Here is a 21,202-nt window from a genome sequence, read left to right on the forward strand (position 1 = left end):
TTGTATTCCTTTCTTAACAGCTATAAATGAAAGTAGCAAAGCTAAGCTTGAACCAGCCAACTTACAATTTGAACACGTAGCATAACTTACATGCAAAAAACCCAGATATCATGTAATACCTGAAATTTTGCAACCAAAACTAATTTCCAAGTGAAATTTCTTCCAAAATATGTAAATTATTGTCTAAGATTGCTATGACACAATTATTTTGAGATAAAGAGAAAAACCATGGTTAACAGAACAAGGATAATTGAGGTACTAGTGTAGCCTCCATTTCCTGATGTAAAGAGTGGTGAAGTTGTTAGGTTAGGCACCTTTGGCTCCTGAGTTTTTAGGCTGGATCCTAGAACTGAAAATATTTCTCAAGGCCTGTTCTACCATCAGCATAGTGGTAATATTTTATGCTTGTTTGGCTATTAATGTAGTTCTTCAAAATATTTGGAATACATGGGCATTGTTAACAGTACATCTTATATGTATCTTGAGTAATATTGTTCACACATAAATAAATAAAGAGTAAACAGATGATCAGTCCAATTGCTTTGAAAAATGCTATGTGTTGGAGTGTGACTAAAGTTGTTTCTAGTTTATCCTCTTATGCTAAAAATTACATGTAATTCTAACATTTCTGGTTAGCTTTATTTTCATATTATCTTGCTTTCTGTTTCATTTTCAATAAATCTTTATATGTAAAAGTATATTGATTAACAATATTTGTTTGGCAAAAGTTATGCATGCAAATATATAGTGTTTTCATATACTTTTTTAACACATTTAACTAAATTGCTGTTTTCCAAAATACATGTTTCAAAACAATGTCATGCCATTTGAATATACATTTGTAAAAGTATTTATTAGGTTTTTATTAAAGATTCATCCATTTTTGCATGTATTAACTTAATGTGACTTAGTGTGTTTTTTGTTAGCAATAAATCTTTGAGGTAACCAGACTAGCACTGTAAGTTTTATTAAAAAGAAAGTATCTCCAAGAGATCCAGAAAAGTGTAAATGAAATACAGTTATATATAGGGCTTCAACTAAGGAGCATTTTGCTTTTGCTTTTTCTATAACTAAAGTATTGTGATGGTTTTCTGACTTCTCAAAGTTAACTACTTTCACTGCTTTAGGCATAGCTGTATGGTCAGTATTGTTCATCTTAGTAATTGCTCATGTTTTAATTGTTTGGTTCACAGTTGAGTTCACTGTGAAAACAGCTTCATTTGGATATCATTCCACATCATGTAATCTTCTGCAGCCCCTTGTTCTCCTTCAATAAGATAAGAGTTTCATTAGTGTACAGACTTTCTTGGCTGCAAAGAATTTTCAACAACCTTACTATATCAAGTTGTTAGTTTTGAGAGAATAGCTATGGGCATGTTTTTTTTTCTATTTTTAGAGGAAGCCAGGTAGCTAGAATATTCCAAACTAACTAACAAATGCATATTTAAGGTCAGAGTCGGGCTTGTGTCAGATTTTCTACCCCGTTTTTGTTTTGACTATTAGAAGGGAATTTTCTTGTAATCAATACAATAATGTTTCTTGAATTCTTTCAGGTCTTTTTTGTGTTTGAGATCTGAGTTTTTGATTACTAACTCTTCCAAGAAGCAGGTGTATTATATCTCCACTGTTTTCCTGGTTAATGCAGCCTTCTCTGTCTCTCTCTGATTGATCAAGTTTGGATCTCAGTCTAAATTTCTCTATCACCAGATGGATGAAACCTGCCTTGATACCTCTTTCTTATCTTTTTGAGGAGACTCCCTTGGCTGCTTTTCTTGGACTTTTCAATAAGATAAGCTTGATAATGGTAAAAATATTCCCTGATTTTTTCCAAGAATATCAATACACATTTGATTCTGTACATCCCTCCTATTTATTGGTTGCCAGCCCAAGCTACTTTAATAATGACATACTTGTCAAGAACATCTCCATTTTGCTCTCACCCTTTCCTGATGTTTTTTACAAGCTATTCTAGCTGTTGCCCATTATGCTTAACAAACTCCATGGTACAGTATTGCAAAACAAATCATGAGATTTAAGACCAACAACTACCTGTATTGGTGTGATGTGGCACAGTCATCATTACCTTCTTTTAGCAAGGACTTAAGGACCTCCACTGATCTGGAAATATTAGCTCCTACATATATTTCCCTTCCTGCATTCTGTTTCATACAAGTAATCTGATCTCCAATGAGTATAAGATAGCAAAAGGACAGCCATGAGAACAAGAGTTTTCTGGTATCAAGTCGCTTTGTCTATCTGAAGAACAATGCACTTATATGAGTTACATCTTTTTTTAATCTGCATCAACATTGTTTCAGTTATTGACACCACAGATTCTCACTTATGCTTGTTATCTTGGTCAAACTTTATGTAGTACATTAACAGATAGAGCCTCTTCAAGCATTGTCTTTAACATAACCATCACACTTTACTGGTTAATACCTCTCTTGCCAAAGTATTCAGCTATCTTCTTACTTAAGTGTATGAGGTCAATATCTGTCTTGAGATCTATAACAATAATGAATTCATCAGGACATCCATTAGCTTTATCTCTGCTATTCATGACATTTAAGATTTGTGGAATTGCATTTTGCTGTTTCATCATCTTAAAATGATGACCCTTGAAGAGTTTCCTTGTTGCAATTGTTTAGTACCTGTACTGCAGAAGGGACACTGTTGGAGTTCAGCAGAAGCTCTTTCACTTGGTTAAAATAGTGAAAGATATGCTTGCATCAGTCACCTTTAGTTGTTAAAATATGTGCAGTATCATGAGGTTTGCAACCTTTGTGTTGAGGTTCTGATTAAGCCCATGCTTCAGGCAAATATGACCATTCTTCATCTTCTTCCCAATCATGCACTCATATTATCAATGACCTGATAATTTATTTCACAAGATAAAAACTGTAATTAGCAAGGAGTCCTCTTATGTAATCCACAACCTTTCTTAACCTTACTGTGAGTGAACTGTGACACAAGATGGTAGAAGAATGCCCTAGAGTTATGTTTCATTCTGTGAGGAACAGCAGGTATAGTTCTCAATCTCTTACTACTTTCCTCATTTTACAAGAAATATATAAAACATTTTCAAGAAAGAGAGAGAGAATGAACAAAGTGGTAGAATTAACCCTTAGTGTACTTGATCTCTTCCCTTCTACTATTTCAACACATTTGAGGCTATCAGAGCCTGTATCTGGCAATAAGACTATTGTGAATCTTAAAAATATTTTAAGACTTTATTCTGAATACAGTGTGCAGGACAAAGTTCTGAATTACATGCTTTTCAATGGAGAGTATTACTTGGTGTAGCTGTGGCTTTCAGCCATGTTACTGAAGGTAGATTTTGCTTTCATAAAAGACAGTCTCTTAGGGTCTATGTAGAGCATATGTTTCTTTAATTGTATGTGCAAGGTCGGGTTCAAAGTGCAAATATCAGGCCTTTTATAGTTATATTTGAAATTTAATTGAATAAGTTAATATTCAATTAATCAACGTATGTTAATAAAATTGACTTAAAACATTTATAATTCAAATTTTGATATTGTATAAGTTCTGATTTTGTAATTTAGAAAGAAAATATTTAAATACTCTTAAACTTCATTTCTTTGTGTTGAGTGATGTCTCTCTGCTCTGAATTATCCTTTTAGTTATTCTTCTATTACATGGGTTTCAGAATGTTTACCAACTAGAAGCACCAACTATATATATTGATAAACCAGAATTTAACATAAGAACCTCCCATCTTTATTTTCATAAATATTTATAAATATGTTACACCTATCACAGAAGCTTCTCCCTGTTGTTAATAAGAAATTACCTGTTACTCATGTTTATTTGTCAGTAGTACATGTTTATAACTAATAGAAACAACAGTTTGTGAACTATAGGATTATGATGTCTATTTTATTTTGGTAAAAAGCACCATTTTCTAAGTATATTTTATTGAGTGTAGGCAAAAGTCACTGCTTGCAGTTGACAATATCTTTATAATCTATTTATATGTTAGTTAGAAAGCTAGTTAAAGTCTAGCCATTTTGGGGCATTATGTGTTAGTATTTGAATTGTTATTTTGAGATGCACATTTGAAAACTACATGAATTATTTTTTGGATAAATAATATTGTGTAGACCAAATATACTTAACAACTACACTAAGGATACATTAAAGAGTCTGTCTGGGCATATAAGCAATGAAAAGTGGTAAATTTCTTGGTTTTATGAATATCTCTTTATTTATCAATGTATGTGTGTGTATTATGTATATATAGGTTCTAAGACAATTTACATGCAAGATGTAAAGTTATTAGGTTAGATAAAAAAAAATGTAAATTAACAGACAAATCTTTGGTAATAATACTGAGGACTTTAGGTTTTACTAAAATCTTGTCAAATTTCAAGAAGATACACATAGTCAGTTTGGAATTATAGTAAATAACTAATTATTTCAATATATGATCAGTCCAATGGACTGACTCCATGCACATAAAGTTAAAGCCTTAATAGGTTGTTTCAGAACTGTGTTGCAAACAGTTGACTGTATCTCCAGTGTCATACAGCTTAAACACAGAGGTGCCAGTGGTCATCTTTCACTTCATCCCAAGTTTGAGGATCAGAAAGAAGTTAAATAAAAAGGAGTCCATGAATATAGACTCTACAATGATTCAAACCAAAGTAACATTTTGTACCTTTTTCTCACCACTTCCATCTTTTCTTCCTTCATATTCTCTGTCCATGTGTTTTATGTTTTTGTTAAAACTCTCAATAATGTTTGTTAGCCAAAATCTTGGGCAGTAAATGATGAACTTAAATCCTGGGACAAGTGTCCAAGATTCTGGGATTTTTTGGTTTTCACAAAACATTTTAAAATAATTATTTCCAATAATTTTATGTGTACTCACTGTAAACTACTTAGCTGATTTTCAGCTTTTATATTCTAAAATTTGATGACTTTTATTCTATTGTTATTAATTTGTGTGTATAGTAAAATTATGTAGAATATGTTATCTTTTTAATAGTATGAGTAAAAGTTTTAAAATAAATATTTTGTATTCCAATGCAATAATAACAATGGTACCTCTTTTTACACCCTTGTAAATGCTCATAAAAATGGTATCTACATGCTAACTTGTTTGAAGTAACATCTAATTTAATAGATTACATAGCTTCTCTTCTTTGAGGTCATTAAGATCCTCGGATACCATGGTATGATCTGTGTTGCTACAGGAGCTGAAATACTTCCATCCACTGAGAGGCAAGCAAACCAGTGACATTATTCAAAGGTGCACAGTTTCATACCAGGATCAAGCAATGCCTTAGAGAGTTATGATCTTCCCGTCTTCAAATGAAGATGTGTCTGTGTACATGTCACATTTGATCTTTGCTTTGTGGCTGGACTATTCCAACACCACTTTCAGAATTCCCTAGCCACCCATCACACTGGAACTGTTCATTGATGCTTCTCTCTCTGAATTACAACATGAATTTTGACCATTGAATACAAGATAACTATTGACATCAACAGTTTTCACACTAAGTGCTGTCCACCTTGCATCTCTCATTATTTACTTTTTCTAGTGGATCATTTGGTCATGATCAATTCACACAATTCCATGGACATTTCATACTTGAACTTTCAAGGAAACCTTGTCCCAGGACTGTTTGTTTTCAGACTTTGGACCTACTTTTTTGGGCTCATTCTCATCATATCCACCTGATTGCCTATTTTGTGCCAGGAGCTATAAATCTTGCTGTAGACCACTTTTCTCAGCTGGACTGCATTTTTCTTACAGAATGGTTTAAACCTGCATGTTTATTGTTTGGTTTGTTCTCAGTTGGACACATATTTATAGATGCTTTTACTACCTTTCTCATCTCTAATCATCTTCTTTCATTTGGTCTCTGGTCACTCATATTTTGGCTTTGGTTGTCAGTGTTCTCGACCAAGGCTGGTCTCACTCTTTTCTATATATATATATCTTCCTCTTTGGCCCATACCTTGAGTTTTCAAGGTATTGATGACACCCTTGCCAGGTTCTCTTGACAATTCTTCTTTGGACAGCTCAACTTTTGTTTCCTCAGCATTTTTACTTTACAGCCAAAACCTTTCTTCCTCTGCCCAATAGTCACTCCCTTCTTTCTCTTAGTTCACCTCATACTTCATTGTTTCATCAAAGGATACCATCCCTCTATTCATCTGTGGGATTTGTCCAGTCCACTGTCCATCATGCTGGAATCTCTAATCATGTAGCCTTTCATTCATCATTCCTGTTGCCCTTCCACTTTGTCAATATATCAAACTTATGTAACCTATCATCATTGTTCTATTTGCTATTTCTTTCCTTCTGACCAGCCTGCTAAGAACAATCTTTGTATCATTTTTATCAAGTTATTTGAACATGATTTGATGGTCTCCACCATTGCTGGTAATTAGGTTGCCTCATTCATGACATTTCACCTCTCCTGATATTACAGTGTTTTCTTCCCTTGTCCTTCCCACTTTGCCTTATTCCTATGATGAGTGATGTCGAGAAAACCCACTTTTAGAGAAAAATATATATGTAAAAATGGTTTGTTTGGGTTGAGAAAATTTTTTACTTGGAGGAGCGAACAACGTTTCGACCTTCTTCAGTCATCGTCAGGTTCACAAAGAAAGGAAGAGGTAACTGACTGGAAACTTTTATATTTTACTCCTATGATTGTTTGGGACCTCTGTGTGATTTTTGCATGCTCTCAAGCATGCCTCATTTAAGCTATTGGCTTCTTTATCCTAAGAATTATTTCTTCCCAATTCTTGCTTGTAGTCATCAACATATAGCTATTCAAATTGATTCTTTTCATATTATATTCCATTATACTTGCATATTTCCATCCAGATCAATCTTTCTTTTCCAAGACTTTTGACACTCTGAAAGATAACTACTTTTTCCTATTTTCTTTTTTTTCTATCTTTTACCTCTATGATTATTCGGACCCAGATCAGCTGCTATATTTTATGCAGTTTCCAGCTGGTACAGTGGTAAAGTCTTTGGATTTAAACACTAAAATCATGGGTTCAATTCCTCTCAGTGGTATTAGCAGACAGCTCAAGGTGGCTTTGCTATAAGAAAACACCCACACACACACCCACACATATGTGAGCTGTTTTATGTTATGTTATATGTGCCCCTATGAAGCCTCTACCATTGAGTGTCAAGCTCTATGATCTTATTTTCAGGTGATTTCTATATAGTATTTTACAATTGCCCCTCCACCATTTTAATGTGAGATTCTAGTTATTTTTTTGTGAAGGGAGTATTATTGTTTTGGAAGTGAACATTTTCCTAATCTGGAAACATTTTTCTGATAGATACTTACCACTCATTCTCTCCACTTCTAGTATGCATCTTTGTCTTTTCTCATCACAGAATGACATTACCAAACATGTATAGGGGAGTTACTGCACATGGAGGTTGTGTCATTCTTTTGTTAGTGGAGGGCTTGTTGCATATAATAACATTATCATGCACCAGTGCAGTTTACATTAAAATGTGAATTTAGTAGAGAGTTTCCTCAAGGCTATTGGCATGCAAATCTTTTAAGGAGACCTGTTGGGAAGATAGCTAGTATGTGTAAATAGGTATATATTGAGAATATATTTTTAGATTAGGAAAATGTTAGCTTTCATTTGAAATTAATATCTTATGACTACATGCACAAAATATAAGACCAAGTGATTATCCTTTGTGATTTATTTATTCCATATTCTAAAGTATTACTGTAACAGGTTCTGTGTTGAAATTCTTTATTTCACTTTGACAGTTGAAATCAAACTATTTATAACCTGATTTTGGTAGGAAAAATTAATTGTAGAACTTCCACACAAAAACTATTTGGAAACTAATATTTGTTGATAAATTAGCCAAATTAAAGTGATTTATACTTGAAAGCTCAATATTAGTAATATTTTTTCCTATTTTAACACTTGTGTGACAAAAAAACAACAAAAAGCAAAATAGTATTTTTTTATGATTAGAAACATCTTTTTGTCATATAAAAATTTAACTTTCAATCACAACACATGATAATTTATTCATTTGCATTTAAAGTATAAAAAGTGTTTTGTGAGAAAGCCTTTAAATATTTTAGGACTTTGACAATAAGAAGAACAAAGTGTTTTATTGAAAGCAAACTTTGAAAGATGTACCTTATTATCAGTTATGTTCCTTTGCTTCTGGTGATGGTGTCTTTTTGTACTATTAATATATATTAATATTATAGTCATGGAATTTTGATTAGAAAAACCAAGTGTTTTTTCTCAAACAATCCAAGAAAAGTATACTTTATTACCATTTTTGTTTCTTTGATTGTGGTGATGGTATCTTTTTTTGACTGTAGTAACAATACATTGCTGATGTTTAGTTGCACTCATTTTAAATTTTTTTCTGCATATGTTTTTTCTGAAGCCTGTGTTTTACATTTGCATCTTAATCACTTAGTTTCTTTATTTAAAAAAATGTGGAAACATCCAGTACAATTTATTTGTTTCAATAACATATTTCATGGTAAATCTAAAATTTTACCTTTAATAAAAATGTACTGAGTTAACTGGACTAGGTTTCATTGAAATTCAGGTGGAGAGGTCCCTAACCAAAAGTTGGCAGCATTGCAGAAAGTCTTACAAAGTGAGTTTTGTAATGCTGTAAGGGAAGTTTATGAACATGTGTATGAAACTGTGGATATTTCGGGAAGTCCTGACATTAGAGCTAGTGCAACAGCCAAGGTGAGTATAGCACTAGGGTATAACAGGGTAATAAAGGAATAAAATGTACAAGAGTACTGAACATCAAATCCATGTTCAAGTAATCTTAACTACTACCTACATGTCGAGTACTTTACTTTCGTATTATCATCAAGTAGTCCAAGTTCATGTTTTGGTATAGAAATGAGGATAAAGAATGAATTCATGAAGTCGTAAAAAGTGTAAACAAAAACAAGTATATTTTTGCATTTCCAACTAAACTTTTGTTTATGGAGCTCTGAATTGTAAGGCTGTTTAATGTGTACACACATACACTTCTACTATTTTGCTGATAATTATAAAACTATGATGCATGCTAAATTAACCAAAGTTTTTAAGGTTTTCACCACAGTACTGTATCTATTTTTTGCAACACATTTTATTATAAAACTTTTGAAGAAAACTCACAAATCCCAATTCTTAGAAAAACAAACAAACAATAACTTGTTTTCACACATGGTGTTATATTGAAAAAAGTACTCAGAAATTTTACAAAATTACTGCAAGACAATAGGTTTAAGTATCAGTTTACTATGCCAGAAATCTACCTTTGTATAATGCAACCTAAAACTTACATGTTAAAAAGAAAAACACTTATGTTTATTTATATGTTATAGCATATACTAAAGGTGCAAAATTAGTAAATCTAACATTAATCAGTTGGATCAACAAAATTTTGGTTTCTAGTTTTTTGCTCACTACCATAATTTAAGTAGTATAATTTTGTTTAAATTTCTTTGCTAATCATGACTTAAACCTTGTTCATGGTCTTGAAATATTGTAGCATAAAGAGAAGGACTGAAGAAAAGTGTAAGTGTAATTTATGCTCTGTCAGATTACTTGGAAAATGTGTAAATATATTGATTTTAGGTAGAAATTCTAGTTGGTAGCATTGAAATAGGGGGATCTTTGTAAGGAGGTGTCAGCATAGATCATGTGAACATTTAGTTTGTAAAACCAAATATAGGTATGATCTTGTGTAGTTATATAGTGAATTATACTAAAACAGCTCATTGCTGTTTTAACTATATGAACTTATTATTGGTATAGAAACACAAAACATACATTACCAAAGAAAGTTGTTAAAAAGATATATTGTAATGAGTTATCACTTTTTAAAGTTATGATTCAAATATAGATTGGTAATTGAGAAGAAGAAAATGTGTATATTGTATATGATTTAATTCAGTTTATTTTGTCACAAATTCTTGTTAGATCTTTTGAAAGCAGAATAAATATTGGCTTTTTACTTTATTATCCCCAAACATTTTGTAACTTAGCTAATTATTTAATACCTTTCTGGTTTTAGTATAATAAATTTATAATTTAATATTTTTCATAAATGTGTACTAAGTATTTTAAGTGATATAAACAATAAAGGTTAGTTTATAAAAGCACCTTGCAACTGCCTCAAAGTTCAATTATTATATTAAATTTTAGACTAAGTTAATGTTAAAAAATAAATATGGGTACATTTCGATTTATAATTTTTTTTTATCAATGCATAATAATTTTGTAGAGGAAATACATTTTTCAACAAATTTTATCCCTTGAAAAAAAGTTTTTTTGGTTTTTTTTCCCAGTTGCTGGCATTTGTGTTATATGTCCTTTCTATTATTAAGTAGTTGACTGTGTCATTGAGAGTGCATAAGGCTATGGTTCTCAGTCTGTGGTCTGAGAAATTTTAATGCTTTATGAATGTTCATAAAGGTTCTGCAACAATAAATACTGAGTTTCTATATTATAATTTGGCAAAAAAATATAACTAATAGTATATTTGGTGATTTATTTGAAATTTTAATTACCTAATATAATTACTTACGTTAATGCCTTTTTAATGTACTGTGCTGTCATCTTCACCAAATAGCTTTATCTGAGTATGGTTGTCTATGAGATATTCTTTGGTTTATGAAGGGATCTATAATGAATAAAAGACTGAGAACCATATGTATAAAATATTATCAACTTTAATATAAAATGTAAGATTTCCATGGATTATTTTCAGGTACAACAACTTTTGTTTTCAATATAAATTTTTGTCTCCACTAATCAGGCAACAGTTGCAGCTTTTGCTGCCAGTGAAGGCCATGCACATCCACGTGTTGTGGAACTCCCTAAAACTGATGAAGGATTAGGATTTAATGTAATGGGAGGTCGAGAGCAAAATTCACCAATTTATATTTCTCGCATTATTCCTGGTGGTATAGCAGACAGACATGGTGGTTTGAAACGTGGAGACCAGCTGCTGTCTATAAATGGAGTGGTGAGCTCCTTCAACTGTTTAATATTCTTTGTTGTACTTGATTGAGATAATTTGTATACATATAGGTAAACAAAAGTAAACATTTGCATATTTTATAATAAATGCTCATTTTTGTAATGTCTCCTGTAATAATTGTTCATAGAATGTAATTCTTTGTTTAATGGATTGTTTTTACTTTAATTAAAATTGTCATTTGCTGTGAATCTGGTTTGTACAGGTCTTGGAAAACCAAGAAATTTGTCAATTCAGTGCCCATACCTGGAAAATCCTTTAAATATTGTAATGCAGTTATAATTTTTCAAGAAGTTTCAGGATATGGCACTGAAAAAATAAAATAATTTAATCAACATTTTTTATGCAAAAATTTAAAAGATGTCAGTAAATGAAACATTTCTATGTTACTTGATTATTTAAGTAATGTTTGTCAAAATCATTAACTTACCAACTCACTAAAACTGTAAGATAAACTTGACAAAGCAGTTGTAGCAAAAATAGTTATCAGAAGTGTTTAGTAAAATTTCTTTAATTTTTACTTCTTTATGTTTATTTAATATATTCTTATATTTATCACAGAGTACTTTAATATTTTTAGAGTTTTTATTTAATTTTTGTAATTTATCACAAATTTTACAAAATCTAAATAATTGTAAAGTTATAATAATTATAACAGAGGAGTATAGACATTACTATTAAAAGAGGGTAAACCATGTAATGGAAATGCAAAATATTTATATTGAAATTATTATCAGTTATCTTAATTTTTAAATTTAAATAATGTGCCTCTACATTGGATATTGAAGTATTTTCAGTTTCTAATTCTACCAGATAAATAGTGTTAATAATATTATTTCAGGATTATTTATGCTAATTAAATTATCTATATGTTTGTAAGTTAAAAAATCTGGGTTTATGTAATTTTCATTAAACCTGTTATAAAAATAAAGATATAAATTTGCAATACAAGTCAAAAAGTTAGCTCACATTCAAACTCCTATTACTTGTTTAAAAACCTGGTTATTGAAAAAATATAAAATTACTCTAAATGCAGAAACTAAATATATCTTTTATGTTTTTGGAGCTAAAATTTTTTTCTTCCAGTTTTATGAAATCATAACAGAACTGTTCTATTAATGAATTTATAACATAAAATACATCTTTTAATGGAATTGTGGTGTACAGTTTGGCGAAATCAAATGTTTGAATATTCTTTACTTGTCCACAATTTCTTAGATATTCTAAAATTGGTTGATTTTTTTTATTATCCAAAAAGTGTTTTTTTTTATTATTAACTCTTATATTTTTAATTTTATCAAATAAAATATTAAGTAACTTTTTAATAAAATGGACAGTTGTTTAATAATTGTTCTTATTGAACTGGAAATAAATCTAGTCAAAGAGTTTAGGAAAAGCATATAGAAAATAGTAAATTCACATAACAATTCAGTTTAAGATAAAGTTTTTTATAAGCTTGAATTAAATTATTAATTTATTATTATTCTGAGGACTTTACTGAGTTTGTGATGGTTCTGGTCATTATATATTTGAGTGAGATGGTTTACATTACACAAACATCTTTTCAATACTTGATATCGGGTTACCGAATTGATTATTCAATTTCTCACATTTTTATGACATGGCCTCACATGACATGAAGATGGTACGATACCTGTACCCAATTGTTGTTGACTTACAGCATAATCTTCACCCTGTCTCTGCATGGATGTTGGTTGCAAGTGGCATTTTGAATGTAGTTGATTTGTTGTGTATGGATCATCAATGCCTTGCCATTTGTCACTTAATAGCAAATTCTTTAATTTTATCAACTGGTATGTTTCTTGGGTCGAGTTTGATGAATAACATATGGTTTAGATCATTGTCATGCCATAGTTATGTCCCATTTGTAAATTATCCTCCATCTTTTTGCCCATATATCCAACATCTTTCAACAATGGGTGAAGACTGTGTTTGGTTCAGAAGTGGTGGGATCTTCCACTTGTGATCTTTGACTTCAAAGATCTCCTTTTGGGGAGTGTCCTTCCGACATTTCAAAGGATGCCTCTTTCTTTCCCTCACACTGGTCTTTCTACATACCTAATATAGGATTCTAGCTATTTATATAAGTGGAGGTAATTTACCTTAGCAGAAGTTATAATTTTCCTATACTGAAGATGTATTTCTGATAGGTACTTACATTGTCTCACATAAATTACTATTCCTGTTCAGTGCTGTTTTCTATATGCAATACATTTCATGCATACATCATAAGCCTTGAAACTTTCACCTGTATGGAACTTAGTAATTCCAATGCATTTCACGTGCAAATTATCATCCGACAAACCTCAGTCAATGAAAGCACAACACAGTCTTTTGATGGAGGTGACTTCCTGTATTCAATTCTACCAGACTGTCATTTTGAATGTTAGCAGATGGAAGCATTGGTTATCGGTGAGGAGGAAAGGTGGGAAGTGTGAGAGGGGATAAGTGCCTATAGGAAATAATTTTCAGTGTTGGAAAATTAGAACTTCATTATCAAAATCAGATGATGTTTTATAGTGTACTTTTGAGAGTCAATTTTGTCAAAGGATGGAACAACAAGCTCCTGTTAGCCACAGCTGGTTAATAATAGGTTGACTGTTGTAAAAAATTGTGTTATTTTAACTATATTGCAATGGATTAAGGGTCAAAATCCATACCATTGCATTTGTTGGTTCAAATTATATATATTTTGGATGTCCAAATTCTAAGTCTGTAGTTTCATACAGATTACGAACTCAAGTTACTGATATTGACAGGCTAGAATGTAATGTAAGAACCTCATATCTTTTCTATTTGTTGAGATATTGCTCATGAACTGAATCAAACACAATGGTCCTTTTCACTTCTTTTTGTTTTTGAAAATGGTTCCTTACTTCAATATATGGCATGTGAATAACCAATTGAAAACTCAGAATGTTTCCTTAGCAATTTTTTCAGCCATTGTAAAGTGCTGGGAAGTCATTTTATCCTTTTGATCCAAGATTTTAAGCAGGTTGGTTGTGTTTTTAGTCTGCTAAAAGTTAAATATTCATTTAGACAAGATACAGCTTAATTAATAAATCGATCAGTTATTGTGAAATTCTGTTTTATTAATATAGCAATTTATGAATTTTTTGGTTACTTCAAATGTATATATAAAACCTTAAAAATTATTTTGTTTCACATCTTCCGTGTCCAAAATTTGAAAAGACTTAGCAGCCTACAGCAGACAAGTATGAAAGTTGTCATAACTATAAGATATAATTGTTTGCTATACTTATTTATTTACTGTTCTGTGTTTTTAAGAAAAATAAGTTTAAGAACTTAGTTGTAAATAGTAATTATATATATATATATATATATATAATTGATCATAATTGAAATGTGACTATTTTCAAAATATGGGTCCTCTAGAATACAGCCAAGACAGGTCACTTGGTAAAGACTAAAGATCAGTTTTATATTATTGAATGTGGTAACATGAGAATACATACATCATGTCAGTGCATATTCTGCATTGTTAGTCAGGCATGGCTGAAAGGTCAGTATAAAAAATATATATATATATATATATAGACGTATAATGTCATGAGATTTAATTATTCATGCTAAACATCTATGTTTTCTTGTAATTTGGTTTCAATCTAGAACAAAAAAAAAGCATAATTAATGTTTATTTTCTAATTTTTTTATCATGGTTATGAGGTCAGTTAAATTGATAGACCTCATATAGTTAAGGTAGGAAAAATAACAGACAGAATATAAAGTTTTACCGAAAAGAAACGTTTCAAATGTATTTCAAATTTTTGTGATGAAGAATAGTTTTGTAATCATAACATGAAAGTCACTTCACATTCAGACTATTAACGAAATAGGCTTGATATATTCGGAAACAAATCTTTAGTTAAAATACCTTATTAAAAAAACTGATTTTTTGTATATAAAAGACTTGTAATCTTTACTAAAAATCTACCATATTTTGTGAAGGTACACATAATGCATTCAAAGCTATAGTATAAATACTTAATTCATGAATCTTATACCAAGCTTGTTGTGAAAGGGTTAAGATACATTTTACCCAGGTTCCTCAGTCTACCTAAAATCCAAAAAATTAGCACTCTGTTTGATACAACTGAGGAATAATAGGAGTTTGTTCTTCCATCCTTTGTCAAAAATATTTGTTTTTCATTTACTCTCAAAAGTACACTTACAAATAGATCTGATTTTGTTAACAAAATTGCATAGATAAATTTGGAATTAACTGATAAACTGGCCTGTTTAAACATTATTTCATTATTTATGTGTTACAGTTAAAGAATTACTTGGTTGTCTTTAAAATAGATTATTACAAAACAAGAAATTTTCCACACAAGAGATGAATGAAATCTTGATGTTGAGTCATGAGTGTATGTCAAATGCTCATTTTAAGATAAGGAATACATTTTTTAAACATATTAGAGGTTTAGCAGTGGGGTCTCCCATATCCTCACTTTTGTGTGAGTTATTAATGTTTAAATTTGGAATGAGTATGTTTAGTACTTCTGAAGTGAAACATTTGGTTTGGTTGAGGTACATAGGTAGTTTATTCATTTTTGATGTAGCAGTGTGACATTGACATAATAATGCAGTTTGAAAGACATTTCAGTTTGATAAGTCCTATTATTTGATTTACACTAGAGATGAATAATTAGGGTTAGTTAAATTTTATATATTTCAGGGTAATGGGTTTCTTGCATTGTGGTTTATAGAAAATGTTTTCTGTGGCTGTTCCACCTCACAACAAATTGTGTCATCAGTGGACACAAAAATTAACCACTTTATCCATGCTTGTACTTAGAACACTTCTAAATAGTTTACTAATTGGAAATTAGCTTGTCAATATATCTAAAGACCCAGACTGGTTATATTTACTTGTTTAGTTTATAGCACTATAAATGAATGAAACTTGTGTTACATTTTTCAGTGAAGACATTCTTAAATATTAATATTTTTTTGTAGAGTGTTGAGGGAGAAAATCATGAGAAAGCAGTACAGCTATTGAAAGCAGCCCAAGGCAGTGTGAAACTTGTAGTCCGTTACACTCCAAAAGTCTTAGAGGAAATGGAGATGAGATTTGATAAGCAAAGAGCCATGAGAAGACGTCAAAATATGCAATAAACTTGGATTTTTCAGTTATAAAACTATATTTTCAAATGTTGTATTGTTTTAGTGACTGAAGAGTATTAGTATTTTAGTTATTCGTGTTTAGTGCATATTATGTATGGGTAAGGGTTTCAAATGCATTCCAGTAAGATAACTAAGGTACATTTCTTAAAATTATTTTATTAAATTGCTTGTATACTTTAGAACCAAGATGTCTATTTAAATGTTACAAGTTATTTGAAAAGTACCCATTTGTGTATGAGATATAACATTTTTACACATTATTTGTCACTGACAATATTGAACAGACATCTATACATCAATAGCAGTTAAGAAAGATTTGATAGCAGGACATTTTGTATTATTTTCTTTTTGATGAGTCTGTTTATAATGAGGTAAGTCAACATCTAAAGAGTCTTAGCATTAGAAATTGAAAATTCAACTTGGAGCTCGAACTTGATGCAACTCTTACCTTTAAATTTGACCATCATCCATGTACTGGGGTGTTGTTACACATATATGTGGTAATAAAACATCTTAAAATAAACCAAAAAACATGTTTATTTTGTGTGGTAAAATTTAATCTGTGAATTAATTACATATTTTTACTTTAGCACTGCATGAAAATACTTGCCAAACATTTATGTTGAAAATTAATTGCAACATAAAAAAAATTAGAAGACTTGAAAGATTAATTTATGCCAAAAGAACAAATCTGCCTGCAGAAAAAAAAAGAATTCAGTTTTCTTAAATATTTTTGTAAAAGTAATTATGAGTTACAAGAACTTGTATAAAGACATTATTAGAAAATTTGTGATTTTAGAAGTATTGGTAGGTGGATTGAATTAATGGAAAGAGACTAAATATCCAAAATTTTTGTTTCAAATTAAACATTCAGAAAAGAACTGTGCATACTTAGTTGTTTCCATAATATAAAAAGTATTTGGTAAATTAAATATAAGAAAGAAAACATTTTATTTGATTTAATTATTATGAATAATTTAAAAAAATATATTGTTGTCTACACTAAAACCTGATAGAACATTTGGTTTAGTAACTGTAAAGCCAGTGATATAGGGCAGTCTTTGTGTTATTATAGAATGATAACTTGTAGTTCACGATTAAACAAATTTATCACTCAAGGCTGAATTAAAATCTTTATTTGTAAACCATTAATTTTGCTGTTCATCTGGTTTCCACTTTGTTAAAATTGTGTTTTGTTAAAGAAGCAGTTTGCTGTGGCCCATCATGGCCAGGTGGTTATATTTCTCCGTAAGCACTAAAGTTGAATTTTTAACAGGAAAATAAAATTTCATTGTAAAGTATACCAAGTTAAAGATGTCGAAGCTACAGTGAGAGCATCTTCTAAGAGTCAATAGGTCTAGATTTTAAGAATTACTGTTGTTTATTGCATGAAACCAGATCTACATGAATAAAGTTTTGAAAAAATAACCTACTTGTGTTCTGATTAAATTTTAGAGGTTAAACTTAACATATGACACAGTAGAATATTTTTTCCAAGTATGCCTTTGAGATAAGTTGTAAAAGTAAATCAAATATATTAAAGTTAATATTTGAGAGGATTTTGGAGAAAAAATACAAAGTTAAAATTGTTCTTATTAGAATAAATATTTCAACTTACAGGATAAACTTTTCAAGAAATATGAGTTACAAACAAGGATTTGTGAGGGAATATTAGGTTAAAAAAAAGTGTATAGTAATAATATTGATTACGAAAAACTGGAAAACTAGCAGGCTAGTTTTCTTGACAACCAAATATGTTGAACGGCTGTCATTAACTGTTGAACTGGTTTTGTTTTGGATTAATCAGTCAAAAATATATTTAAAATGTGTGTTCTCTGAACGTTTTTGTGTAGAAACCATTTCTGTTGGATTACTGGCAGGTGTGATTACCTATTATTTACTAAAAACAACAGTTAAGATTAATGTCTAAAATAACTGACAAACAATAATAAAAGTTTAGTATCATAGTTTTATATGTCATTAGATTGAGCAGTGTGTTTGAGAACTGTTTTATGAAAACATAAAGCAGTTTGATTCATTGTCAGATGTTTCAGTAATAATAAGACATTCTTAACATAAGATAGTTTGCATTGTTAATGATTTTTATATAATTCTGAAATTAATTTAAAAGTACTTGCTACAAGATAAACTTTTCCAATTACACCTGATCAGCAAGCATCCTTTTAATGGAAAGTAATTAGAGCACAGTGCAAAAATACTGGGTAGATTGAAAATTGTTAGTTTAGTTTCAGTAACATGATTAGTTTTCAGTGATGTCGAGAAAACCCACTTGTAGGGAAATATATATGCAAAAACGGCTCGTTTGGGTTGAGAAAATATTTTACGTAGAAGAGCAAACAACGTTTCGACACTCTTCCGTCATTGTCAGGTTCACAAAGAAAGAAAGAGGTAACAGACCGGAAGCTGACCATATGTTTGGAAGGGTTGTGTAACTGAGTGTCGGAATGTAGAGGGCGTGCTTAGATGTTTGAATATATAATTTTATTATATTAATATAGGTATAAAGGTGTTTCTTTATATTGGTTTATTTTGGGTTGAAGTTGTTGTTATAAGTAAGGCTTCTTTAATTTTGCGTTTGTTTATTTATTTAGTATTTGAGTGTTTTTCATGGTTATGTTGTGTTTATTTGACTTGCAGTGTTCGAAAACGTGTGAAGGTGACTTTTTATGTTCTTTGAATCTGGCTTCCATTTTTCTACTTGTTTCTCCAATATAGAAGTCGTGGCAGTTATCACATTGTATTTGATAAATAATGTTGGTGTGGTGTTTGTCAGTGTAGTTTTTACATAATATAGGCCTCAGTTTTGTGCCTGGTTTTTGAATAAATTTGGTATTAACTGGAATGTCATATTTTGTTACTAGTTTTTGCCAAATGTTGGTTATTTGTCTGCTGATGTCAGGAATATATGGTATGCAGCAGTATATGATTTCGTGATTTTTTGATTCGTGAGATATATTTACTCTTGTTGGTTGATTTTGCTTTCTGTCCAGGTGTGTGTGCATAATTTATATGCAAAAACGGCTCGTTTGGGTTGAGAAAATATTTTTGATGTTGATGAAGTATTGTTCTATTTTGTCTAATTCAACGTTACTTTTATCTGGTGAGCATAGTTTTATGGCTGTGTTTATTTGGTTTCTTAGTATGTTTAGTTTTTGTTTTGTTTTGTTTCATGTGCTGAGTCCCAAGGAATGTATAGTCCAGTATGGGTGATTTTTCGGTGGATTTCTGTTTTGAATTGTGTGTCGGTTCTTGTAATTTTGAGGTTAAGAAATGATATTTGATTGCTTTCTTCCTGTTCACATGTGAAGTTAATGTTGGAATGTATAGAGTTAATGTGATTGAAAAAATTAAGTATGTGTTCTGTAGATCTGAATCTCGCAACCGTGTCATCTACATATCTGTACCAGTATAGTGGTGGATGTAATGCTGTGTTACTTGCTTGTGTTTCAACTTGTGTCATAAAAATATTGGCTAGAACTGGTGATACTGGGTTACCCACGCTTAGGCCATTTGTTTGTATATAGTTGTGGTTGTTGAACATGAAGTTTGTTTTTATCGTGGTGAATTCTATGAGGGTTGCTGGGAATGTCTATAGTTGGGTTAGGGTCTCGGATATAGAGTTCTAAGGCTATCTTGCAGGCTTCAGTGGTTGGAACTTCTGTGAAGAGGGAAATAACATCGAAACTGGCCATTAAGGCTTTATGATTAAGTTGATTTAGATTAGACTTGAAATTAAAAGAGTCTTTGATGAATGAGCTGGCTGATGTTGCATATTTGGAGAATGTCCATGCTATGTATTTACCAAGATTGTAATTAAACGGTTCATATGTGGACATTATTGGTCATAATGGACAATCTGATTTGTGAGGTATGGGGATGCCGTATATTTGTGGTGTGCGTGAGTCGGTTTTACGTAGGTAGGAATAAAGTGTTTGTGAAATTGTGTTGACTTTTTTCATTTTTAGTAGTAATTTGTTCAGTTGCGTCTCGTGTGTCTTTGTTGGATTTGTGTGTATTGGTTTAAATTTGTTCGTGTCTGATAGGATGTTCTTCATTTTTTGGATATATTCATTCGTGTTCATTATGATTATGATTATGTTCATTATCTGCTTTTAGAATTTTTATACTTTTGTCTTGTTTTAGGTTTTTAATGCAATTAATGTCTCTTTTTGTAAGATTGTTTTTAGTTTTCTGTTTTGTGAAATTATGTTGATGGTTTTGTGAGAAAATTCTTTGAAAAAATCGTTTAAGATGTTGTTTTTAGGTGTTTCTGGAAAATATAAATTTTTAATTTTACCTGGGAAGTTTGGCTGTTGGATGTCAATAAAATTAAGTTGTCTTCTTTCTGTTGGTTGTTTCCTTGCTTTTGTTTTCTGTAGAAAGTATCGCAAGTCTCCTGGCTGGATCTTCTCAGCATGTTTTGATTTCTGTGGTTGGAATGTACCTAGGTGCTATTGCAAAGTTGAGTCCTTTGTTAAGTAGATGTATCTCGTCTGTGTTTAATTGTCGGTCGGATCTGTTAATTATGAGTTTAGTCAACGGTTTGTCGTGTTGGTGTCTTTTCTGTTTTTTGCATCTTAGTTTTTCTAGTTTTTTGTTGTGGCAGATCTTTTTGTCTCTGTCATTTCTAGTGTTGATTTGGTTTATGTTTCGTTGTATAAGTCCGTAAATCCCTGGTTTAATGCAGCATGCCAGTTGATGGTCTAGGTTCATTTTTTGTTTTTGTAAGTCATGTAGTTCTTTGTATTTTGTGTTCAACATGGCTTTAAGTAGTTTTTTCTGTTAATTTTGGATAATGTTTGTGTATTTATTAAAATTTTTTCAAAGTTTTACCTTTACAAAATTAGGGGTTAGTTGTTCCTTTCTACATTGTAGAATTTATTCAAAAACCAGGCACAAAACTGAGGTCTATACTACGTAAAAACTACACTGACAAACACCACACCAACATTATTTATAAAATAC

The 21,202-nt window shown here is 30.8% G+C and overlaps 1 protein-coding gene across 3 annotated transcripts in view; it reads left to right on the top strand.

Annotated features, from left to right (window-relative positions):
* veli (L27 and PDZ_signaling domain-containing protein veli) overlaps positions 1–17,644 on the top strand; it is a 40,881-nt gene extending 23,237 nt beyond the window's left edge. For all 3 annotated transcript variants that reach the window (XM_076472637.1, XM_076472638.1, XM_076472639.1), the window contains 3 exons: positions 8,606–8,754; positions 10,826–11,035; positions 16,049–17,644. In XM_076472637.1, coding sequence (XP_076328752.1) covers positions 8,606–8,754; positions 10,826–11,035; positions 16,049–16,207 — 518 coding nt within the window. In that variant the 3' untranslated portion in view covers positions 16,208–17,644. The remainder of the gene's footprint in view (positions 1–8,605; positions 8,755–10,825; positions 11,036–16,048) is intronic.
* The last annotated feature ends 3,558 nt before the right edge of the window (positions 17,645–21,202 follow it).

This window comes from Tachypleus tridentatus, chromosome 12 (assembly GCF_004210375.1).
Source record: "Tachypleus tridentatus isolate NWPU-2018 chromosome 12, ASM421037v1, whole genome shotgun sequence".
Taxonomy (NCBI): domain Eukaryota; kingdom Metazoa; phylum Arthropoda; class Merostomata; order Xiphosura; family Limulidae; genus Tachypleus; species Tachypleus tridentatus.